Source organism: Balaenoptera musculus, chromosome 20, assembly GCF_009873245.2.
Source record: "Balaenoptera musculus isolate JJ_BM4_2016_0621 chromosome 20, mBalMus1.pri.v3, whole genome shotgun sequence".
NCBI classification, from domain to species: domain Eukaryota; kingdom Metazoa; phylum Chordata; class Mammalia; order Artiodactyla; family Balaenopteridae; genus Balaenoptera; species Balaenoptera musculus.
Genome location: NC_045804.1, coordinates 59,164,014 through 59,189,090, shown reverse-complemented (window position 1 = coordinate 59,189,090; position 25,077 = coordinate 59,164,014). Strand labels below are relative to the sequence as shown.

The window sequence follows — 25,077 nt, the reverse complement described above, 5'->3', positions numbered from 1 at the left end:
CCAGTCACAGGAGGACTGAGCCGCCCAGTACTGTGTCCTTGCTGGTGCCCGCAGGGGAGTCTAAATGTACTGCTGTGCAGCCGTGTCCTAGTGCGAAAAGTCGCCCCTGCATTTACTGTCCTTCTAACTTGGAATTTGCCTGTTGAGATTTCTTACAATGAAGCTAATCTGTAGCTAAAATGTAGACACTAAAAAATATGTAAAGACTGGATTGGATCTTGAAACCAAGGGGAGTGGTCACATGCAAGAGAGCAAATGCCATGAAAACCATTTGCTGTTACAAATGTTTTTCCCAGTTATAAATTTATTTATTTATTTTTAACTGCGTTGGGTCTTCGTTGCTGCGCACAGGCTTTCTCTAGTTGCGGCGAGCGGGGGCTACTCTTCGTTGCGGTGCGCGGGCTTCTCGTCACGGTGGCTTCTCTTGTTGCGGAGCATGGGCTCTAGGCCCGCGGGCTTCAGTAGTTGTGGCTCACGGGCTTAGTTGCTCCACGGCATGTGGGATCTTCCTGGACCAGGGCTTGAACCCGTGTCCCCTGTATTGGCAGGTAGATTGTTAACCACTGCACCACCAGGGAAGTCCCTTTTTCCCAATTATAAAAGTAACATACTCATTGTACAAATCTTGTGAAAACGGGAAAGCACAAAGATGAAAATATACTGACTATTCAGAAAAATTCTCTGATGTGAACTTTTGGGGTTTAAATGATGAGAGGCCCTTTTTGGTTTCCTTGCTCAGAGTTATTCCCACAGGAGAAATCCTTCCAGGCATCACATCTCTGTTGCCAGCCTGTCACACGGGCAGTCAGCAAAGGGTGAAGTGGATGTCCTGCAGGGGTGTCCCTCCTCGGGGGTGCTGGAAGGTGGGCTGACTTGCAGAGGCTGTCGTACTCCGTTTGGGCTGCTGTGACAAGTACCATCGACTGAGTGGCTTTTAAACAATGTAGTTTGTTTCTCAAAGTTCTGGAGGCTGGAGGGGTGCAGCATGGTCGGGTCCTGGTGAGGGCCGTCTTCTGTGTTCCAGATTGCTCCCTGTGTCCTCACGTGGCAGAGAGGAGCACGCAGGCCACTAATGCCGTTCATACGTGCTCTGCCCTCATGACCTCATCCAATGCTACCACCTCCCAGAGGCTCCACCTCCCAGTACCATCTCACTGGGGGGTAGGGTTTCAATGTAGAAATTTTGAGGGGGTCACTAACATTCGGTTCATAAAGAGGCCCTTCGGTGACTGGCCAGGCTCCACCTCTGTGCTGCAGCTGTCCTGGGTGTGGGGTGGTGGCAAGTTAGCCTGGAAACCTGTGTCCCTGCATACCAAAGGGCTTCTGCCTCGAGGTCCGGCTTGTCCGGGGCGCCTTGCCCCCGACCCCCGCAAATGCCCCAGTCAGTCTCGCCTGGGGGAGCAAGGCTGGGCTTGTTTTGGGCTGGGCTTTTCCCCCTTGTGGAACCTGTCAAAATGAAACGAAACTGAATTGGTCGGTCCTCAAGGAGTTTGTCAGAAAATACCGGGACGGATGTGTGTGGGTTGGATTCCAGCTCCGTCTGCTAGCTGACTGTGGTCACTTGCGGTAGCCTCGTACGTCTCAGTGTTCTCGTCTGTGGTGTGGGGAGAGGAGCAGTGCTTTTCAGGATGAGTGTGGCCACTGGACAAGAGCTCCGTGGAGCTGAGTGTCCTGTCTCACTGGGGGTTCATCTCAGGCGCTGGGGGGAGCGGAGGGGGGTCCAGCTCCGCTGTTAGAGCAAAGGCATGCTTCCCCTGAAGGAGCCCCTCCCTCTCAGATCTAGGGACACCTGTCACCTGGTTAAGAAGAGAGTTGAACGTTTTGAAATAGTACATCCAGATTTTTAAAAATACGTATTTTCTATGTTTTTTAAAAGAAAAAATTTTCAGAAACATTTTGACAGTCGCGTTGACAACAGCAAGGACTCCAATCGTGTATACGTTTTCCTCGTTTTTGAGATTACTGTCTGCAGTGGTGACAGTCTCCGCCTCAGGGTCCTGAGGGGTTCAGGAGACGGGGTCGCGTGCCCGGCGTGAGGTGTGCGCACACCTCTGTGGCACGACGGCATCTGCTGGTGGCACATCTCCCTCCCCGTCTTCTGCGTCCCCAAGCCAGCTAACAGGCGCCGGTCCTGGAGAATGCTGGTGCGCCCAGGCCTCAAGAAGCTTCCCTGAGGCCGTTTGGACCCGCCGGGCAGCGTAGTGGCCCGTGCCCTCTGCTCTGGGCTCACCTCTGGAAAAAGAGTCAGACGTGATTCTTTTTCCTGCCCTTACCCAACTGACCGAACCCAATGCCCTTCCGTGGCTTGACCTCCTTTATTTATCCCTCGTGTGACCACTCTGTCTAGCATGTGCCCCTGGAGTTGGCACTGGCGTCCGCAGCTTGGAAGGCCCGCGTGTGCCCGAGTCCAGGTGCAGCTGTGCTGGGGTCCTCCCGCGAGCCAGTCCCTCTCCCCTTACCCACAGGTGTTTCATCGTCCCTGCCCCCCATCCCCGGGGGGTCTTATCTCCCTTGAGGCAGGGCGGTGCGGTAGAGCGAACACCAGACTGAGAGTCCGAAGGCCTGGTCACTCTGGGCAGCCGTGGACAAAGTCACTTCCACGTCCCGGCCTGGGTCAGATGCGCTTTGGTGAAAGTCAGGAGTAAAAGTACTGGCCAAGCGTAGAGCTAAGGAGGCCTCATTCGCTTCCTTCTGCGGTCCAGCCAGCTTCCTGTGCAGAGGAACCTGTCACCGTGGCCCTGACCTGTCCTCGGCCCCGCTGGCTCTGGGGCCCTGTGCTCGCCAGCCACCCTGCTGGAGGGAAGCACAGACCACATCTTCTGATCCCGGGGCAGCCTCAGCACCGTCGGTATCCAGCTGCTCTGGTTGTTTTGGAGGCGGTGGCCTTTATTTGTAGTAAAAGCTGCCTGATTGGAGGCCCAGGTGGAGCTTCTCCAGCTCACCTGTGCTGTGATCCTTGTGTCTGGCCTCCTCTGTTTACGTGAAGAGGGTTGAAGTTCGTGCCCCAACCGAAGCAAAGCTGCGTTCGCTGAAGACAAAGGCTGTCACTGCTGAAGCCTGGCCTCCCACGGCCCCTGCTCTGTCTCTTACAGGGTCCCCAGTGGGCTGTCGGCACTGACGCTGCTGCCTTCCTGATAGGCTCCCTCTCTTATCTGCTGCGTCAGGACGTCACAGGAATGAAAAGACTATTGAAAAAGATGGAAGCATAACTCTGCAGGAAAACAGATTGGTTTCAGATATGCTCTCCTTACATCCTGCCTCAGACAATGGTGCTTTGCACATGATTTCCCTGACTTCTGATGCCCTCATTTTATTTTAAGCTGGAATAATCAAATCCTTGAGTAAAGCTGCTTTGTTTCTTGTTAGCAACAGGACATCTCATAGGACGTGAGGCAGGGTGTTTTCTTGGGAACAATCATCATTTAACTTTTCCTTAAAGGGGAGGAACGTTTTATGGCTCCAGCAGCTGTGGGGTTAGTGTGGAGAATACGCTCACAACCTGAGTGAGGGCTCTTACCCTGTGACCCCCCACACCAAGTGGAGTTGGGGGCCGATGCTCCGGAGACAGTCCAGGTCATCCAGGAAGTTCCCCCGGCCTCTTGGCTCATCCCAAGTACAGAAATCCTGGAACTAAAATTAACTCAAGGCGTTTCAGTAGCTTCCGAGGGGAGGTGGGTAGAACGTGAGTGTTGGACTGGGAGGGATCCTGACGTGTAGGGTTGGGAGGGTCGTTAGAAGGCAAGAGGGACCTCCGTGGCAGCAGCAGGGAGAGGACTCCCCCGGACGCTTCTGGGGGTGCAGCCTATTCCAGCGGCTTGTCGGGCAGCCGGCGCTCTCTGGGCCTGGGGCTTTCGAGGAGACCGGGGCCCTGAGCCCAGTTCCACTGCTTCCTGACTTGCACGGCCCTCCCAGCTTCCCAGCAGGCCTGAGCCTTACCTGTTCATGCTGATGAGGGGTAAATCTGAAAAGTGTTCCATGGCCCAGGTGACGCCTCCTGGCCGGAGCAGGCTGGGGACATGCTCTGTCACGAGGCGAGGACCTGTCCTCTCTTGTGCCAGGGTGCGCGAGGGCGAGGATACAGAGGTCACGCCAGCTGATGCCTCCTGGTGGGCCTCAGGTCCAGGGGCATTTCTGGCAGGTGATGCTCTCCGGCCCTTCCAGGTGGAGCCTCGTTGTTCAGTGACTGCCCTGACCAGGACTCCGCGGTAGTCACAGGAGCTGAGCACTAAGGCCTTACCTTCTCTGTTGGAAAGGAAGTGCCGTGCTGTTTGCTCGCTTGTATGTTTGGCGATCTCTGAGCGTCAACTGCGTTTCTGCTGTTGAGCTAGGAAATGGGGTGGGGCGCTTCCTCCCGAGTCAGGGAGCTTGAGGCTTCTCTGGGAGGCAGACACACACTCCCAGGTGCCAGGTGTGGGTGGGAGGAGAGCCAGCGGCAGCGACAGGGCTCCTGGGGCAGGGGTGGCAGTGGGGGGGCGCTGCTGAGTTGGACCTGGAGGAGGTGAGGCAGGAGTTTGCAGATCCCCAAGCAGAGGGGACGGAGGGGATAGACCAGCCTGCCTGGAGGAGCCTTGGGGGCCTGCGGTCCGTGCCGAAGGCAAGGGGGAGACTCCTTCCCGTCCACGTGGTTCAGCCAGGTGGGGAGTGCGTGAGAGCCTGTGTGCGCGCGCATGAGTCTTACTTACCTCTTCCCTCCTCCAACTGCCATGTCCTGGCTGAGAACCTGGTTTCACTTGTACAGAGAGGACATGGTCCAGGGCTGCTCGTGGGAGCGATCTACTGAAGCCTCCAGGGACAGAACCGAGGTTGGACGGATGAGTTGAGGGCAGGGTGGCAGGTTTGCTTGTTAATGTAAAGTCTCCCCATGGCAAACGTAACATTTTCTAACTTTCTCTTTGGTGTGGGCTGCATGTGTTCTCCTAAATTCTGATACATGGAGGTATTGGAGAGGTGGCCATCATGCCCAAAAAACCCTGGAACGAGGCCTGTGAGGGGCCACAGAGGGTGGCCCAGGCCCTGGCCTGCCAACTTGCTAATTGTGTAACCTCAAGTAAAAAAAATATTTTTTGTTAACAGTTTTATTGAGATATATAGTTCATACACCATCCAATTCATGCCTTAATGTAAACAATTCAGTGGTTCTTAGTATATTGACAGAGTTATACAAGCATTAACACAGTCAACTTTAGAACATTTTCATCCCCCCAAAGAGGAAACGCTGTGCCCTTCAGCAGTCGTTGCCCATGTCCTTCGAGCTCCCCCCGGCCGCTCTGTGGATCTGCCTGTTCTGGACAGTTTATGTAAGTGGAATCCTACAACAGGTGGCCTTCGTGTCTGCTTCGCTCACTCAGCATCACGTCTTCAAGGTTACCCTGTGTTGTCAGAATTTCGTTCCTTTTTAAAGCTGTAAAATCTTCCGTTGTTTGGCTGAACCACATTTTGTGTATCTGTTCATCTGCTGGTGGACATCGTGCTGTTTCTGCTTTGGCTGTTGTGCTGTTGTGGATGCCCATGGACAGGTTTGCACCTGTGTTGCAGTTTCTTGGATGTCTGTCAGGGAGTGGAATCGCTGGGTCACGTGGTAACCCTATCCGACCTTTTGAGGGCTCTCCACACTGTTCTCGCAGCGACTGCCCCATCTTATATCCTGACCAGCGAGGGAAGCTTCCAGTTTCTCCACACCCTCCCCAGCACGCCCCTGTCCATCTTCCACACTGTGCTCATGACGCTCATCCTCGTGGGTGTGAAGTGGTCTCGACTCACGGGTCTGAATGTGTGTTCTCATGAGCAAAACTGGGATGGTAATGAAGAATGTCTGTTTTATTTATTTATCAAATATTCGTATGGCATTTCCTGTGTGCCGGACGCCGCTCTGAAGTGCTCCGTGCCCTGTGGCTCATTTATGAAGCCATTTTGTAGATGGAAAAACTGAGGCTTGGAGAGCTTAGGTCTCTTGCCCAAGGCCACGCTGCTCTGCAGCTGTGTGACTAACTAACACGGTGCCTGGCACTTCCTGGGTGCACTTGGTGAAATGTGCCAGGCGTGCCTGCTCGGGCCATACATTCACGGGTTTGCGGCCCTTGCGTCTTTGGCCTTGTGAATTACCAGAATTTGTTTTTCTTTTTCCGATAGAGAATGACTTCTGTGTCCTGGTGGAGGGGACGTACCATGAAGGACACACAAGTTGTCCCTGTCGCTGGGTGGCCCTTTCATCCTTCCTTCCTGCTAAGCACTTCCAGCAATCAGGTCTGGGTGGGAGATCACTAAGGCAGGACTATTCATCCTTTCTTTGTCCCTGTCACCTTCCTCCCCTGCCTACTGGCAGAGTACCTGTCCTGCGTCACAGGGACAGAGACCCGATTGTTTTCCTTCAGCTGCGTCTTCCTGGAGCCTCTCTCCTCAGGTCACCCGTAGTGGTCTGGTGGGCAAGCCGGTGCGGGGCCAGCCAGCCTGCTCCAGAGAGCGCCGGCCCTCCAGTCTTAGCCGCCCCCGACTTGCCCAGCCCTCCTCCACTCTGCTTCCCCTGAGATGCCCGGGGGCCCCGCTGAGGGCCACTTGGCAAGGCTTTCCGTCTCAAGAGAAGCTTACTGTGTTGAGGTTCTTCCTGTTCGGGGAGTGGCTGACATCGGTGGGGCTGCAAGGCGTCTTGTTGCTTTCAAGTACATCTGTGGAACAGTCCCAGACTTCTACCACGTGTGTTCTGGTGCTTTCTCCTGTATGTCCTCTCGTATCATGCTTTCCCTGCGTCAGGGTTCCAGAAGCCTCACACAAAGCCTAGACACAGACTTGCTGTTCATCCTCAAGCAGACACTCCTCTCGCTCAGCGTTACCTGAGACGGGCATGGTTTCCGGTCCGCGTGCAGGTTTCACCACCCTGCAGCGCTGCTGCCGGCGGGAGCTCCCTGGGGCTGTGCCGCCGCCTCCTGTGGCCCCGCCTGTGGCAGAGGTAGGTGGGTGGGTGCTCTTGAAACGGAGTGGGGACCCCTTCCTCCCTGTGCTGCCCTTCCTGGGGCAGGACTGCTCTGGCCTCTGAGAATGGGGTGCGGGGAGGGCCCCATCCGAGACAGGCTTAGGCAGGGGGCTGGTTAGTTACTTGGAGGTGGTGGTTCTTTGGAGACCCTGGCACAGGAGAGGCCATTTCTGACCATCTGAAATCCTGTCAGGAGGAGGTGCTTTCAAGCCGGGGCTGTTCCTCTGGGAACCGAGTCTCCTTGAAGAAGGGGGTGGTCTATGACCCGGCAGGCCTCTCTACACTTCAGTGCTTGGGTTTTTAAAATGATAATTCCAGCCCTGTATGGGGCATCTTCTACCCAAAGGGAGGTTTCTAAGTATTGGAGTACAGTGTACATATAGAAAAGCGTGCCCATTACAGGGTCCGGCTGGGTGAACTTTCACATGCCTGGGATACCCGTGCCGCCAGCACCTAGCTCGTTGAGGTAAACATCTGTGGGGTGCCGTCCCGGGTGCCCCGCCCTCTTGTCCTCCAGCCCTGCTGGTGCTCAGTACTGTACATCCAGTGGCCAGAGGACTGAAAGCAGCCTTGGTCCCCCTGCTGAGAGTCTTTGCCAGCGAGCCTGAGCTTGTTCGGGGCCAGGGACACTCTGGAAACCACTCTCCCTACACCCTCCCTTGCCAACCCTGTGCCAAGCTGGGCGCCGGGGCCCGGATAAGGCCTGCCACAGGACTCAGGAGGCCCGCTCCTCCTGAACGCCTCTGTGCTCTGAGCAGCTGCGGAGATTCAGGGTGGAGCGCTGTGCACGGGGCCCAGGCAGCCTCTGTTTCCCTCGGAGGCTGGGGCTTCCCTGGGGTTAAGGAGCATCATGAAGGACCTCGTGCGGGCACACAAATGGCTGCTAGGTCTCCATAACCGATCTGTAAGTTTTCTCAGTCTCGGAAGGATATGTTGGGAACGGGAAATCATAAAGATGGACCTTAAAACATTGCCAGGTCAATGCAGAGCCCCAGGAAGTGCAAATTTCTGAGAAACTGATTGGGAATTTCCAGTAGGAAAGAGACATGTGAGAGCATCCTTTCTCAGATGCAGGCCCTGCCATACACGCAGGGGCCTCAGCTCTTCTCAAGCCCTTTTATTGGGGTGGGGAAGTGTTTGGAAGCAAGAGAATGAGGCGAAGAGAACCTTGCGGTCGAGCCCCCTCCTCTCTGGAGGTTTTCCTCCTCCTCAGTCCTGCTCCCACTGTACGGAAGTTTAACCAGGAGGGTGTCCGGCTTTGATGAGCTCCAGGCTCCCTACCCTGAGAGGGAGGGAGTTGGTGCTTGTGGGTTCTCTCTGTGGATCGTGGAGAAGCACTTCAGTCTGGGAAAAACAGGGTGCTTGTTCCAGGGCCCTGGTCTCGCACCAGGAGGCTCCAGCTCCTCCTGCTGACAAGCCCCAAGGATCCTTGGGAAGGAGCCTAGGAGCCTGCACAGGGTGGGGGCTTCGGTCCCGCGGCCAGGTTTGGACAGAGTGGGGAGGAACCAAGGCGGTCTGGGCCCCCGTTCACATTGCTCCAGCCCCGTGGCATTCGGGCACAGGGCCTGTCCTGAGAGGGGTTGGGGCTCTCAGCCCCAGGCCGGTTTCCCTTCTCCAGGCCTGCAGCAGGTGCACCCTGGACCTGGCACCATTGCTGCAGGTGGATGCCTGCGTCTGACCTCAGAGCAGGCTTCCTCTGCCCTCGATCCTGGACGCCCGAGTTTCCCTGGAGTCTGGGGCCCCTGGGGGCCAGGGGAAGGGCTGGAGGGCTGTGGCTGTGCCTGGCCTGTATCCAGGCCGAGGGTCCCTTGCCGGAAGCTCTCGTTACCCGCTCTGCTCCCTTGCGTTCCAAAACCTGGACGGCAGGGGAGGCTCAGTGCTTCCTGATGTGGTGTGAGCTCAGATCAGAGCTTCTCTCTCTATAGGTTGTGTGGATTCTTGGAATAAATCAGGGAATTTCTCCCTGAAGTGCTATTTGAAGTCCTTTGGGCTTCCAGCTCGTGTGGGTCCTGCTCAGCCAAGCCCTGTGGTAGGGCCAGGCCTGCTTGGTTTCAAGGTGTGTGTGTGTGTGTGTGTGTGTTGTGTGTGTGTGTGTGTGTGTGTTGTGTGTGTGTGTGTGTGTGTGTTTGCACGCGCGCGCGCCGCCTGCATGCTCTGTGGCTCAGCGCATCCCCTGTGCTGCCTGCGAGCTCCCCCCGTGGTCTGTTCCAGCCAGAGGAGCCAGACCCAGTGCTCATGGCAGGGGCGGTGGAGGCAGGAGCCTGTGCCCGTGTTGCTGGTCACCTGGGCCCCTCCCCCTCTCGTTACACGGAGCGTGGTAGCCCTGGCCACGGGCCTCACCTCCCACCTGGCTCCTGTGGGTGGTGGGGTTGCCTGGCATGGTCTCTACTTTCTCAGTCTGCCGAGGGCCTCACAGTGTCACCAGGGAGGAGAGGACCGCCGTCCTTCCCCCCGTCCCCTCCGGCTGCTCGAGGTTTCGTTTTCTTCCTAGTCATGGCTGGCGGGGCCTTTTGGGGGTGCTAACACGAGCCCTGGGTGCTGGGGCCCCTTACGATACCGCATCTCCAGTAGCGCCCACTCTCCTGTGCACCCCATCGGCCCCCACACCCAGCAGGCTTGTGACAGCTGTGTTTTGTCTCTCCTCTCCTCTCTGTCACTGCTTTCATTAGGTCCTCTTTGGCCCGGCCAAAAGCTGCCAGTGACCTAGTACAGCTGGCCGGGGCCTGGGCCAGCCAGCCAGCCGGCAGGGCCAGGCCTGCTGTGGCAGCAAACAAATAGGTCTCCCCTCTAGGCAGTTGTTCCCAACCTCAGCTGGACATTAGAAGCATGAGGGGACTTTTTAGTAATTCTGATGTCCAAGCCCCACCCCAGAAAATTTAAATCTGAGTCTCTGGGCATGGAACCTCCATTTAAGGATCTTGCCAGGTGATTCCTTTATTCAGCAAAAGTTGAAAACCATTGCTTTAAGCTCTAATTGCTTTTAAGCTCTAAGACCTTAAAGTTTAAGACCGCTCGCCTTCTTTCCAGCTTCTCCGGTGGGGTCTGGTCCCCGAGAGCCTCTTCTAGCTGCTTCAGACCCCAGTAGTGGGGGTGAGCAGGAGGGAGCTGCAGGTGGGGCTTGGTGAATGTTATGGCCCCAACAGCTGCGTGGCTTTTAGTCCATCTGTAGCAAACAGCAGCTTGTTTTCTCTGGATCTACCTGGCAGGCCTTTGGGCAGGAGAGCAGTCAAACCCCGTAGCACCGCAGCCCTCCCTGCTTCCCTGGCTGAGGCGGCCTTGCAGGGGCGGCAGCAGCTGAGGACAGAGCTGGGATGTGGGAATCTCCATATAAGGCACCGTTGCTCCAGCCGCCCTGCTGCCTGCGTGCCAGCCCTTGCCTCCTCTCCGGAGCAGCTCCCTCCCACCTGCCCTGGTCTCCGGCTAGGCTGGAAGGGCAGCTTCTGCCAGGAGGTGCCTTTCGCCCTCTGTGTCCCCTCCTTCCTCCAGTGCCCCCCTCCTTAGCGTGCCCTGGCAGAGGGGCTCAGGAGCCACGCTGGAGGCAGAAAGTGTGCGATAGCGTCTGCTCCCTCACCGGGCTCTTAGGTTCTTCTCCCTGCAGAGAGTCCAGGCGGTGCGTGAAAGGAAGCGCGTGCCCTCGGACACCAGTGGAGTCCGCACAGCCGAAGGCAAAAGGGATGTGCCCGTGGTGCCTGGTGCGTGGGCGCCATGCGCTAGCTGGTAAAGTGGCCCCGTGGAGCACTGATGTACAGTTCCGAGCCACCGGGCGTGTGCTGGGGCTGGACAGCGAAGTAAAGGGATGGGGGTGAGGGGTACGGGCAAGCGAGGGGAGAGGCTAGAGTGACCCGTGTGGTCTTGGGTTAAAGTTGGGGACACCAGTACGTTTAGCTTAAGAGAGACATGTGAGGAGGGAGAGAGAGATAGACGGAGAGGGACAGGTAGATAGATAGGTGGGGGGGTGGGTGTAGATATGTGACTGTACACAGGTTATATGCGCCTGTATTTCTTTGTTCTGTCAGCTGAGAAGGCCTAGAGGAAGCAACATCCCAATAGCCATGAGCATACCTAGCACCTAGGTATTGATTTCTAATTCTTTTCTCCAATGAAAGGAACCAGGGGTCCTTGGAGAAACAGCCGACTCTAGGACCAGGGTAGGTACATACAAGCTGAGGCTGGGGCACCTTGTTGTGCCAGACAGTGGGACGTGCACACTCTGGTGGGGCACGTCCAGGAGACATGGGGCCACGTGATCAAGGCCGGAACAGCTTGAGCAACAAAATAATAGTGTGGTATTGGATTATAATTTACACTATAAAATAGGTACCATGAGTCAAGAATGAGTGAACGAAGAAATAAACAAGTGGGGGACAAGACACAAAATCTCCTGTGCAGAAGGATTCCAGGCAATCTGTGTGGCGACTCCGCCCTCAAAGAGGTGGCGCTCACCCCCCACTCCTCACGTGTGGGCCACTCACAGCGACGTCCCTCCTGGGAGGACGGTGTGCACAGGGGGCAACAGTGACGAACACAGCCTCAGCCGGGCGCTCAGGGTCAGCGTCGACAGTGGAAGGTCCTGCACCCTGGACGTGACGTGAGGAGAACGGCACTGCCCCTCTGCGGTCTCCTCCGCAGACCCACAACCCCGGTGTGACCACGAGGCAACACCAGACACACCCCAACTGAGGGACTTTCCACCACACACCTGGCGGTCAGTGTTACCACGAATAAGGCAAGTCTGAGAAAGTGTCGCAGCGGAGAGGAGCTAAGGTGACACGACAACTGCACGTCCTGTGGGGTCTGGGACAGAAAAGGACGTGAGGAGAAACTAGGGAAATGTGAGCAAAGGATGGACTCCAGTTAACCGTCCCGGATCAGTACTGGTTTCGTGACTGTGATGGACATACCACACTGACGTGAGACGTTACCAGGAGGGGAACGGAGAGCTCCCTGCTATCTTCACAGCTTTCTGTAAACCTAAATGTATCCTAAAATTAGAAGTTCATTTTCAAAATAAAAAGGAAGAAGCAGTACCAAAGAAACTGGGAGAAAGGGGAGGTTTCTCCAGGCCAGGCAGCTGGGAAGGGCCGGGAAATGCAGTGCCACTGGAGCTGCCCTTAAAGGGCAGCTGGAGGAAGGGAGGACCCTGACCGCTGGCAGGGAAGCCCGGGCTGGTGTCCAGCGCAGGACGGGGGGCTCAGGTCATGGGAGCGAAGCCAGAAGGTGGGTGGGCTCAGGTCACAGTCGGAAAGTACCACTTGCCGCTACTTGAAATGGGATCGTTCTTTGTTCTTTTTATTTCCCTTCATCACCACGAGAGTAAAGTGAACTTTTGTAAAGGTGACATTCTGTCTGTCCTGGTCTTACCTCTGTCCCTGGCACAAAGCAGGGGCTCGGTAAACACCTGTTGCCCGAATCCAGACTTTTGCCTGTGCATTCTGAGGTGACCCTGGGGTCTCTCAGGCAGGCCTTGAGGGCGCCTCCTCTCTCTCCCTCAGTAGACATGATTGTAACTGTCAGGTGGGTCTGGTCAGAGCCCAGAACTTAGGCAGGTGTGAGTACAGCACCAGGTGTGAGTCAGGCAGGTATGGACGTATTTCCTCCAGGAGTGTCCTAGGTCGGCTCCCAAAGACTGCGCAAGTCTCCAGGAGCAGAGGTCGATCCGAGGGACATCGTGCAGGCCCGCAGAAGAACAGGGGAAGGGGCGTGGGTGCCGGGCGGGAACCGGGCAAGGCAAAACTGTAAAGGTCGGTTTTAGTGGTTCTGCTGATGGGGAAGGAGGTTGATTTACTTCAAGGGCTGGAGCTACGGAAGTGAGCCTCCTGGCCCTGGGGTGGACCCAGCCGTTGTGCTCAGCCGCCCCAGTCCTGTTGAAGTCAGAAGGCTCGCCTGTCCTGGGTGCTCTTTCGTACGTAATTTGTACCTGAGGTCACCACACCTTCCAGGAAAACAGTTCTTACGTCGTCCAGGTCTGGCTGAGGTGTGGGGCACTGACCCCTGTACTAGAGGGGAGCAGCAGGGTCCCGGGCCCTGTGCTGCCTGTGCGGGGTGCTTCTCCTGCCCCGGGCCGAGGATTGGGAATGGGGAAAGGTAGGGAGCTGGGGATGAGAGGGTTGCGGTCCGTGCCCGTTGTTCTGTTCTGTGCATGTTGGGGAGGGCCTCACAGGAGGCCGCTGTGCGTTGGGCGAGTTGGCCGGGCCCCGTCCATAGAACGACCACTTCCACTCAGGGAGCCTGTTGGCCTAAATACGGTGTTTCCTTTTGCCTTTTTCCCTACGTCGGTTACTGCCCTGCGTGTTGTCACTCCCAAGGTGGGAATCCAAGTTGGCCTGGGCACTTGGTTCTTGGGGCATGTATGTGCGTGCATGCGTGTGTGTTCAGATACAGATAACATAAAACTTACCATCTTGACCATTTTCAAGTGTGCACCTCAGTGGCGTTAAATACATCACATTGTTGTGTAACTATCACCATCATCCATCTTTGGAATTTTTCATCTTCCCAAATTGAAACTCCATACCAATTAAACACTAATATTTGTCCTCTTGTGTCTCGTGTATTTCACTTAACATAATGTTTTCAAGGTTCATCCATTTTCTAGCATGTGTCAGAATTTCAGTCCTTTTTTTAAAAATAATATATTTATTTATTTTTGGCTGCGTTGGGTCTTCGTTGCTGCGCGCGGGCTTTCTCTAGTTACGGCGAGCGGGGGCTACTCTTCGTTGTGGTGTGCGGGCTTCTCATTGCGGTGGCTTCTCTTTGTTGGGGAGCACAGGCTCTAGGCGCACGGGCTTCAGTAGTTGCGGCACGCAGGCTCAGTAGGTGTGGCTCTCGGGCTTAGTTGCTCCACAGCATGTGGGATCTTCCCAGACCAGGGCTCAAACCCGTGTCCCCTGTATTGGTAGGCAGATTCTTAACCACTGCACTGCCAGGGAAGTCCCTTTAGCTCATTTATTAATTGTCTGTATTTTTGCTGTTGAGTTGTAAGGGTTCTTTATATATTCTGGATATCAGTCCTTTATCAGATATGTGATTTGCAAATGTTTTCTTCCATTCTGTGGGTTGGCTTTTTACTCTCTTCATTGTGTCCTTAGATTCACAGAAGTTTCTAATTTTGATGGAGTCCAGCTTATTTTTTTTGTTGCCTGTGCTTTTGGTGTCACGTCCAAGAAGTCATTGTCAAATCCACTGTTATAAAGCTGTTGCCCTTGGTCTTCTTCTAAGAGGTTTATAGATTTTGCTTTTACATTTGGGTGTTTGATCCAGTGTGAGCCAGCTGTCATGTGTGGTATAGCAGGCACCTGGCTCTCGTGCCGTCCTGTTGCCGTGCTGGCTGCGTGGGGAGAGCTGTCCTTCCCTGCGCTCCCAGCCCCATCTGAGGAGTAGGTGGGCCTCGGCCAGGAGCTGAGGGCTGCCCAGCCAGCAGGCCAGTTCTGCCCCGCAGGTGTGAGAAGGAACCTCCTGGCCTTGGCAGCAAGTGGAAAGGGTCCTTGTGTTTTTTTCTTCCTTAAGAAATAAGTTTCGCTGACCCTACCAATGCCCCGTGAAGGCAAGGGGTTTGCTGGTCGACAAAGCCCAGAACGGGTCATTACAGCCGTCTCCCCCAGACCACGGCACTTGTGTGACGATGGGCTCCTCGGCCCGCTCCTCTCCCAACAGCTGCCAGGCTGCCGCCCCAGCGGGCCTGTCCTGCGTCCCGTGGGCCCCTCTGTGCTGAATCCACGGAGGCCCACGCTGCCCCTGGATGGGCCCAGGGCCGGATCCTGGAAGGGGGAGCAGCTGCTCACGTGTCGTCTCCGGCAGACGCGCGTCGTCAGAGCCGGGAGACTGAAGTTGGCCCTCGGGCTGCTCCACTGAGCTGCCCCGCTCTGCCTGCGGTTGAGGCCGTGCAGAGGCAGCTGAGGAGCCGGGCACCTGGGCTTCAGTCCACCTGCCGCTCTGGGCCTCTGTCACCTTCCAGGCCTGGGCTGGAGGCCGTGGGCGAGGAGTGCTCCTCCCGCAGAACCCTGACTGGGGCCGGGACTGGCCGGCCACAAGCCCTCCTTGTCATTTTCCACATTTGTGCAGTGTTTTGTTGTGTTTTTACGTATACACGTCGTTGTCTTTTAGTGTATCCGCAGGGTTGTGTGTAACCATCACCACAGCCTAATCTGAGAGCTGTTTTCACCGCCCCGCCAGAGAAGCTCTGCACTCCGCAGCTGTCACCTTCAGTCCTCCCCAGCCTTGTCCTTCTGTCTCTCTGCGTACTCTGGACGTGTGTTGTAGATGCGATCATTGCAGTGTCGCCACCCCACCTCTTGCCTTTCAACTCTGTCGTCTGCGACTTGCTACAGTTCTGGACCCAGGGGTGGTGGCCACAGAGCAGGGCCCTGGGCTCCTGGAGGCGGGGTTCCCTTTCTGGGCCCTGCATCTCCCTCCAGCTAACTCCTCTCCCTCAGGCTCCTCAGCTGTGGAGGACTTGTCACTGTGGCCTTTGCACATGTGTCCCCTGCTGTCTGCTTAACAAACATGAGATTTGGTAAGATTGGGTATTCCTATTTTATAAATAAAGTGTAACTTCTTTACAAATAAGGCATAAATATTTATGCAATATAAACTTAGACGGTGGGTTTGTTTCGTCTGTCATTAGAAAATGTGCACTGAAGCTCATTTTGGGCGGTGCCAGCATAGGTATGTGGAGAAGAATCCAGTTAGTTTTATCCAGGCCCGTGCGTGGACCAGGGACTACACACAGCGCCCTCCCGTCCGGAGGGGACAGGGCGACCATCCTGGCGGTGAGGGAGGTAAGGCAGGCGCTTCCGGCAGGGCATGGCCGTGCAAGAGGGGACCTGTTCAGCGAGTGGCCGCAGTTTCCTAGACCTGTGGGTGGGGACAGGAGGGGAGGCTGGAGCGGTCAAGGACCTCAGACTCTGGGCGGAGGGCTTGGGCCCGAGGCTGTAGGAGCAGCTGAGGTGAGGAGGTCTGGCGAGGCCTGGGCTCTTCCCGTGGAGCTGGCCAAGGAGCCGAATCCACAGAGCTCGCCACTGAGCCGCCACTGAACAAATCCCAGGCTCGGGGCTCCCACCTTCCTGACTTGATTCGAGGGGGATGCAGCCCTCACAGCTGGACCCCCTGCTCCGGGGAGCCCATGGGGAGGAGGGCGGGGATGCTGCACCGGGGAGGGGGTCGATGCTGGGCAGAGGGCAGAGCCCTGCCTACCCCCACCTTCCCTCAGCTCCCCCTGCAGAGTGTGGCCGGGGAACCAGACCTGGATCTTCCCCAGGGCCTTAAGATGGGGGCTGGCGAGGCACGGAGGACAGACGTGAGCTGCTCGCCGCCCTCGGGTAAACCCCTTGGTGTGGCCCGTCATTTTTAAGAGCCACTTGCTGGGCATCTTAGGGCCAGCAGGCAGGAGGCCAGGCTCTCCCTCCCGTCTCAGGGACAGGGTGGTCCGTGACGCCTGGAGGTCCCTCCCGCCCAGCAGGTCAGCTCTCTCCCTTCACCCCGTGGCCCCCTCTGTGCCCCAGGGTAGGAGGCACACGTGGCCAACACTTGCATCCCTTCTTCCCATGGCAGCACTCGGGGAAAATGCAGTGACTTAACGTCTCCTCTCCGGCTCATAAGGTAACTCCATGTTTAACTTTTTGAGGAACTTCCACACTATTTTCCACAGCAGCTACTCCATTTTACATTTGGAGTGGGGATATTGTTACTCCCACTTTATAGCTGTGGAAACTGAGGCTCACAGTGTACAACTTGCCCAAGGTCGCAGAGGTGGTGGTGGCACAGCTAGGATTCTGGTCCAAGACTGGGGCTCCTCTTGGCCAGTGGGTTCTGGAAACCTAAGGCCCAGAGTTTAGCTTAGCCCCTCCAGTCTCTGCAGGGAGGAGGGAGCTGGGAGCGAGGTCGCTGTTTGGCACCAGCACTCCCTCCTGTCCTGGGGTGATGGGCGGCCAGGTGCCAGGTCCCCCGTGCCATAGCCCCTCGCCTGGCTGGCCAAGCATTCTCCAGGGCAGTGAGTTGGAGCAGGCAGGTTCACGTTGGAGCTCTAAGGGGCAGGGAGGGTGCAGAGTCAGGGCTCCCTGGGAGGAGGTCAGGTGACAGCAAGGACACAGACCCGACACCTGGGGACTGGCAGGGAGACTGTGGGCACGGCTTGGCCGGGGCTGCTCTGCAGGCTGGCTGCGAGCCCCCCTGTGGAGCACGACGTGGAGCACGGGGGAAGCTCACAGCGCGAGTGGGCGCAGCTGGCTGCTGGCAACGAGAGGAGCGGGAGGAAGGGGGTTCTGCTGGGCGGGCACCTCCTGTAGCCTCCTGTCCACCCCCACTGCTCTGGGGCCCCTGGCCAAGATTGGCAGAGGCCTCTCTGAGCTGTTGGGTCCAGGCAGGGGCGTGGCTCACTCCGGGTCCTGGTGGGATCATGATCTCGTGGGTATGCCTCAAGACCCCTTTTCCAAGGGTCTTTACAGTTTTCTTGGAGAACCTGGGCTTTGGGGATATCCATCTGGAGAGTGCTGGTTGCTGGGCTGGACTGTGGCCTGGGTGGCATTTGGGGTGGTCACCAGTGCTGCCTCTGGAGAGAAGAACTCATGATGCGTTAGACTTGGGGCTCTGTGAACAGCTTGGCAGGAGCAGGAAGAGCCAGGAGACGGTCTCTGTGAGCCTGACCAGCACCTATTCCTCCCAGGACGTGGGGTTCTGGGGGTGCCTGCAACTGGGTGAGATGCTCCCAAGGGCCACCTTCCTTCTGTAGAGGACTCAGGTCCCACCTCCTCAATCCCAAAGAAAGGATGTGGTCTCTCCTTGGACCGGGCTTGAGTGGCCTGAGCAAGCTAGGACCTCAGGCAGTGGATGGGGTTGGGCTCCCCTGAAAGGTACCTTCCGACCTTGAGAGTGCTTCTTTGCCCTTTGTTTCTGTGGGGCTCCGTTTTCCCATCTGAATGGGGGAGTGAGGGGTAAAATGGAGGATTCCCATCCCATCTGAGTCTCGCCTTTGAGCTACCTCCCCTCTGGGTCTGTAAGCACAGCTGCCTGGTGGGACAGTCCTGCTGAAAGGTCTCAAGGGCTCTTCTCTGTGTTTCTGTCCAACTTTCCTCTTCTTTCTCTCAGGCTCTTAGAAGCTCGCTCCTTCCCAAACTTCCAGGATCCAGCAAGAAATGGACAAGGCCTGTTTTCCCTGAATGGCACCTGCTTGGGTCAAGGGTGGGGGTGGAGGGTCCCGGTCCCCAGGGGGTGAGGCTGCTGTTCAGGAGTTTCCTGAGTGGGCCTCTTGTGGGCCAGTGAGCAGATGACAGGCAGGAAAGCTGGGTTCTCGGCAGCGTGTGGTCACATCCCCAGACAGAGGCCCTTGTCTTGTGCTCTCCTGCTTGGCCACCTCGCTCTTAGAGGATCTTCAGCCCTGTCGCAGCTCTGCCATCTTAGCTGGTGCAGTGTGGAAGCCAGAGGAGGACCAGTGGCCCCCAGATGGCTGGAGGGCCATCCAGTGACATTGCTGGGTGAGGACTGAACCCATAACTTGGCAACACAGCCGCATCGGTTGGCCTTCCGACAGCCGTCCCTTTTTTGGAAACTAGCAAAACTAGGTGACGCCCAGCCTTGGAGAAGGCCTGGATTCCTCACCTCTCGAACTGTCGGATGAGGGCCCGGAGCTCGTTGGACTGGGCTGGTTTCTCTTCTGGCAGTGCCAGGGGTGAGGGCTGCATTACAGCCTAGAAACTCGCCTTGGCTCTCCCAGCACCAGGGCCGTCTAGCCAGGAAACAGGTTGTTACATGGCGTGTGCTCTCTTCTCTCCCCAGTGCTGAGAACGCAGGTGGGCGTGCTCTGCTCCTGGACAGAGGTGGGGAGGGTCAGACCTCCGCCTGGGGCTCCCTGGAAGCCCTTCGTTGAGTCTGCCCGAGCTGTGAGTGCAGGAGATGCAGTGGAAGGCAGAGCAGTGAAGGGGCAGGTGCGGGTGGTGGGAGTGGTCAGTGAGCGTGCAGCGGTGTGCGGGTGCTGCTTCTTCCCCTGGGTGGCGCTGTTGAGACCCCGAAGGAGCTGTCATGGGCAGGTCCCTGTGAACCTGGACCAGTTTGCCAGTTCTCCCTTCTGTTTATGACCGCTGTTTACTCTCTGCTCCCTCTTCTGCATGTGTAACAGGACTAGATAATGCCCGCCTTGTTGTGGTAAGTCACATTTAAGGAAGCATGAAAGAGGTTGTAACTGGAAGATCCTGACACAGAGGGGGTAAAGAAACTTTCATGTCCTTCAGCCCTAGCTTGTTATGTCTTTGCCTTTCATTGGCCCTTCTGAAAGCTTTTCTGGAAGGAGGTAGAGCCTTCGTGTCAGGGACAGGTTGCCAGAAGTCTCGTGGTGCAGTTGGTGAGTGAGTCCCGTGACCACGCGGAGCTGCAGGGCCGGCAGGGAAACTCACCCGGGAACCCACTCACTGTGCAGAGGGGCCAGGGAGCAGCTTGGTACCCCGAGCCCTGGAGCAGTGGCCTCTAAAGAGGAGCGTGTGCCTCCAGGGCCCGCTCGGTGGTCTAGGGAGAAGAAGACTCTAGAACTTTTGGTGATGTCTTTTATGGTTCCCATTGAACTTTCCTGCGCGTACTGTGTGTGTAACAGACGGGTGACTCTTCAGGGCCATGCGCCTGTGCCGGCAACATGGTGGATGAAGGAGGAAGAGCCCCTCTGCTCCTGTCCGGCTCGCTCAGGGAAGGAGTGCGCAGGCGTGCCTGTGCTTCGAGCTCGTGCCTTACTCCTCATGGCATCAGGGTCCCCCCTGAGGACCTGCCTCATAGAGGCCGTGTGCCTTGTCAGGGCCAGCGGGGATTGAGTGTTCCTGCCTGAGGGAGTCTGACTCCGGAGGAGGACAGAGGTCGCCACCCAGAGACGGTTCCGAAGGGCACTGGCACGATGCCGGGGAAGGCCCAGTGTTAGACCCTCTGAAGGGAGCAGGGGCTGGGGCCGGGGCAGGAAGGGGGGAAGAGACACTCATCCGGGGCGGGGGACCCAGGCCACCTCCCTTGTCTGCTGCTCCCGAGGGACCCCCTCTGCTTGGTTGAGGACAACCCACCAAGCTCCCTTTCCCAGCTCAAGGGCCGTCCAGGAGCCCCCAGGAGAGATGCTACCAGGTCACTTCACTCAGCAAGGGCGCTAGGCTTGGCGTGGGTGTGGCCCCTTCTCACGTCTCCACCTGGGGGGCAGTTCGGAGACGGGACACACTTTGAACACACAGCAAGAGTGCGTGCTCTTTCCCCGTTGTGGGCTCACGGCCGGCCCTCCTGCCCTGCCACCTCCATTCTGAGCTGGGCCCAAGGAGGACAGGCTGATCCCAGAGGCCCCCCACAGAAAGGCTTCTGGGAGCCAGGAAGCTTAGTCCTTCTCCTGCGGCAGCCCAGCGAGCCCGCAGCCGCGACGGGGCCAGAACTGGGGGAACCCAGTGCCCCTTGGGTCTGGCTTCTGGGGTCGGGCCCCAGGGGATAAGAAGGGAGGTGGCGGTGGGTCAGAAGAGCTTGGGGCCCCCTCCTCTGCTGGCAGGTGGGAGGGAGGGAGCACGGACAAGGCAGCCCCCAGCCCAGCAGCCCCATTGCCTCTTCTCCCTGCTGCTCCTCCGGGACCTGGGAAGTGCCGGGCGCTTGGGGAGGGCTCCGTGGGGCAGCTGGGGGAGCTGGCAGCTGCCCTGGAGGTGGAGGTGGGAGTCGGAGCTGGGGCTCGCCTCCCTGTGAGAGCCCTCAGCGGGGTCTTTGCACCTGGTGTGGTGGCAGCCATGGTCACCTGCCTCCTCCCCATAAGCCTCCTCATGTTTGGGGGAGGTCCTCACCCTTCCCCTCAGTAAGAACTTCTTAAAACCATCTTTTCTTATTTTTGGGTTTCTCTCCCTAATATCAGTGTCTAATAGCTTAGCTGATAGAAAAGAGGGGGGAAGTTATTATTTGTTCCGGCCCTGGCCAGGCAGCCTGGCAGCACTCCTCACGGGCAGCCCTGGAGGGTGGCCTGCCTGTGGAGCTTTCCTGACGTGTGTGGCTCTGGCCTGCCTGCCCCACAGCCCGCCTCCAAGATGTGCTGCTCTCTGGTCCCCTCCCTCCTTGCCTCTAAAAATAACCTTGCTATTTTGAAACCACCTCCTCCGGAGCTTTTCTCCCTGCTTTCCTGGATCAGTCACCCCTGAGACCAGGCTCCTGGCTGCCTCTGTCGTCCCAGCTGTCTAAAGGAGCGTCTCCTGCCTGTCCCCACCCCCCGGCCCCCCGCCCTCCTCCAGGACTAGCTGGGATGTTGTTCTCCAGTGGGAAGGAACGTCCAGCTGGATATCCTCTGAGAAGAGCAGGCCTGTCACCGCTTCTCCCTGGAGATGGGTCAGGAGGAAGGCGGGCTGTGAGGGCCGGGCCGAGGCAGCGCACACCCTGTCCTCTGCTGTAATCAGCTGTCTGCACAGCTGTGAGAGGTCCAGGTGACTGAGGAGAAGCAAGGAGGGTCAGAAAGGACCGTGGGGTGCAGGGACGCTCCCTACTGCCTTCCTCTGCCCCCAGAGTGACTGACTCCCTGCCCCATCTTCTTCCTCTCGCAGCCGACAACCCTCCCTCAGGGCACCATCAACATGAACCAGTGCACAGACGTGGTGGATGGGGAGGGCCGAACGGGCCAGAAGTTCTCCCTGTGCATTCTGACCCCCGAGAAGGAGCACTTCATCCGGGCAGAGACCAAGGAGATCATTAGCGGGTGAGTTTGCTTTGCACGTCTTGGGAAGAGGTGCCCCCACCTGCCAGCAGCTCCTTGGACCAGGCCTCTTAGGCACGACGGCTGGCGTTGCCCTCACTTTCTGCCCCGTGTGTCTCCTCTTCTGAGTCCCTCTCTCCACCCAACTGGCCTCACCCTCCACCCACCTTTGCTTCATCCCCATGTCCACACTCTCGCCAGGCTGCCCCTGCACGTCCCGCTCCCCCAGCGGCCTCCCTCTGCTGGCGCTGGCTCATCTTCCCAGCCTCTCTCTGGGCTCCCTGCTCCATTCTCACTGCACTCCAACCATCTATCACTCGGCCACGAGGGGCTCAGTTTCCAGAGCTCATCCGACCTCGCCTCCCTCCTGCCTGAAAGCCCCTGGGGCCCTTCTCAGCCCCACAGCCTTGCCGCCACCGCCCTGTCCCTCCGTGCTGAGCTACTTGTCGCCGCACGCCCCCTGCTGCCTCTCCCCAGCTCCTCGCCTTCGTTCCCGCCCTCCCCTCGGTCTGCAGTGACCCTCCGTCCTCCAAGCTATGAGGTCTCTGGGAAGCCCTCCCCTGCGAGGCGTGTGGCTCCGTCAGCTGGCGCTCATAAAGGGTGGGGCTTGTCCCAGTGCGTGTCGTCCTCCGCCAGCGGCAGGCCCTCGAGTGGAGGCCTGTGTCTCCCTCGTGTGCCCCGTGCCTGCCTATGGGAGTCACCGCAGGGTGACCGCACGCACTGCCTTCCTCAGCTGAGTGGAAGGGACAGAGTTCTGGGTCACCCACTCCCCCAGCATGCCTTGGGAAGAGGCTTGGGGAAGCCCTAGGAAGTAGAGGGACCCAGATTTTCAGGCAGCCAATAGACCAGCGGGCTGAGCTCCATGCTCTGAACCCTGCCACATCTGCCTTCTGGGAGCCCTGCTCCTGGGGCACCTGCCACCAGTCCTGTGCGCCCAGCCACACACGGTACGTGACACGGTTCATGACACGGTACGTGACACGGTACATGGCAGGGAGCAGGTGCCCCGGCCCCGCCGGGAGCTCGGGTGCTGGGTCATGCAGAATCTCGTCGTCTTTTAAGGTGAGAAGGACAAAGTGAACCAGAGGGGCTGGGGTCTGGGCTGATCGTTACAGCACAGAAGACAGGGAATTAGAATGTCAGACACTTTGCTTTCAACAGACGGGAGGCTGCTGAGAGCCCTGACCTGGGGTGCAGGGCCTCAGTGCAGCCTGCCCAAGGCTGCTGAGTGAGAAGGTGAGGGTGCGGCCGGGAGACCCTGTGTTTGCCGAGGTGGCCGTGGAGCAGAGGCCAGACTCGTGCTGCCAAGGGGCTCAGAGGCCCCCTTGTGGGTGCCAGCTCACCCCAAGTCCTCTTCCCCTTGGCAGAGGCAGGTTTGTGTTTCTGACTCCAGGGCCTAACAGAAGGACCACTTTCACTGCTTCTCCTTAATCCTCATCTTAGAACCTTGTGGATTAAGAGCGTAAACGGTTTTACAAGCCCTCGTTCTGCGGTTGGGAGACTGAGGCCCCGGAAATGCAGGGAGCCTAATCACTCCAGGCGTGAGTGACAGCACGGAGCCATTTGCACGTCCTGGTTCACACTTGCTGCCATGGCCTTGTCTGGCAGGCACGCCTGGCCGAGGTTCCATTGCCCATCTGGATTCCTTGAGGAGATCTCTTCCCCGCCACTCGGGAACTGGGTCCTAGGGAGGGGTCTGGGTGACGTTGGATGGGAAAGGGGTGTCTGAGGTCCCCAGGACAACAGGGAGCATGTGAGCTGGGGCCCAGGTCAGTGATGTAGTGGCGTGCCACGTGGTCTCGGGCCTCTCTGATGGGACCTCCGTCAGGCGCTTGGCAGGGTCCTCGGCTCAGTCCCTGAGCCCCTTTCCCTCGGTCACTTCTGTATGCATGTACAGGGCCTGCCATTCCTGTGCAGCGTGGGTAGACAAGGTCGTTAGCAGGCGAGATACCAGGTGTGTGCCCTGGGGGTCCTGAGGCTGGAGCCTGGTGTCGTGGCTTGGTGGCGAACCCAGAGCCGGAGCCAATTACCTGACACTCTTCCTCTCCCCTCATCCTGGGCTGGGCCTCGCTGCTTCCTGCCCAGTACGAGGGCTCCTTCAGCCCTGGGCAGCAGCTTCCTCATCTTCCCCATCCGCGGGGACGTGGCCTCCTCAGGGAGTCGCCTGGGGCAGCGTGCCCTGGGGACAGACTGTGTCTGCATCCTCTGTCCCTCCTCTGCCCTGCCCTTGGGCTCCTGGGTCTGAGCGCCTGGCAAGGCTCCTTGCTGGGTAACCTCATCTGTGGGCTCTGGGGCCCCCACATGGGTCCCTAAAGAGGTGCTGACTTCAAGGGAGAGGAGTAGAGAACGGTCCCTTCAGCCTTCTTTCCGGGGTCTTCTCTGAATGGAGACCCCCGAACGGCTGGAGGCAGCCGCATCTGTCCCAGAGCTGACGGCGAGAGTCTCTTTCCCTGTCCCCTCACAGCAGGAGGTGCTGCTCCCCCTGGCTCTTCAGAGGAGGTGGGATTTGGCAGGAGTTGGCAAGGGGGCTCTTCAGTGCCTCTGGCGGGGCTGGGTCCCAGCTGCCCCTCTTCTCCATACCGCTGCCTTTGAGCTCTGCCCTCAGAGTTGAGGAGGTCCTCCACCGTGTCCCTGGCGCCCACATTCACCACCAGCCGCGTGTCTTCGTTCCCCGCACTCATCTCTTTCCTGGGTGTATTTTAACGTCTGTAGCCCATCTGGGTAACATCAGACACATCCTGCTGGGCTGCTGTGAGGAACCCCAGTACGGGGGACACGGCCCATTATCTGTGCCTGGACTGGGCGTCCCCCAGCCTCTGGCCACGGCACCGCTGAGTGGGGCAGGCCGGGCCCACCGTCGCCCGGCGCTCCGTCCCTGCGTCTCCGGGAGCTCCGCGTAGTCAGCAGCGTAGCCACGGTGCAGACCTTCTCTCCTTTCCCATGAGGCCCTGCCCTGCGAGGTGCACAGGTCTGCCCAGCTCGTCAGTGTTGCCATTCAAGAGCGACTGGGCCAGCGTGCAGGGGCTCCGGGCACCCCGAAGGCTCCGCCCCTCCCTGCCATGGCCCCCCGCTCCTGGGGCCCTGCGGGATGAGGTGACTTTGCCGAGCAGTCTCTCCTCCCCTCCCCTCCCCGGCGAAGCTTGAAGAGTGGCCCTCTGCAGGCGTGGTTCCTTGGTGTGAACTTCCCAAAGGAAATTCAGCCCCCGTGGCAGGCTAGAAAGCAGGTCTCTTAACCCCACAAGCACGCGAACTCCTTAGGTTACCTGAAGGAGGGCCTTGGAGAGTCTGCTCCTCTGCTGCTGTGCAGATTTCATTCGTGGCCTCCTTTCTTGCTTTGAGGACCCCAGGCGCAGGACCTGTGCCTCAGGTCTGCACAGTGCAGGGACTGTTCATTCTCTCAGCAAACTGAGAATCCCCTGCTCTCGCTGGGCTAGGCCTCACC

At 58.1% G+C, this 25,077-nt stretch overlaps 1 protein-coding gene across 3 annotated transcripts in view; it reads left to right on the top strand.

Moving 5' to 3' along the window:
• Positions 1-25,077, top strand: part of LOC118887402 (myosin phosphatase Rho interacting protein) — a 125,712-nt gene that overhangs the window by 55,234 nt on the left and 45,401 nt on the right. For all 3 annotated transcript variants that reach the window (XM_036838192.1, XM_036838191.1, XM_036838193.1), the window contains exon 4: positions 21,487-21,638. In XM_036838192.1, coding sequence (XP_036694087.1) covers positions 21,487-21,638 — 152 coding nt within the window. The remainder of the gene's footprint in view (positions 1-21,486; positions 21,639-25,077) is intronic.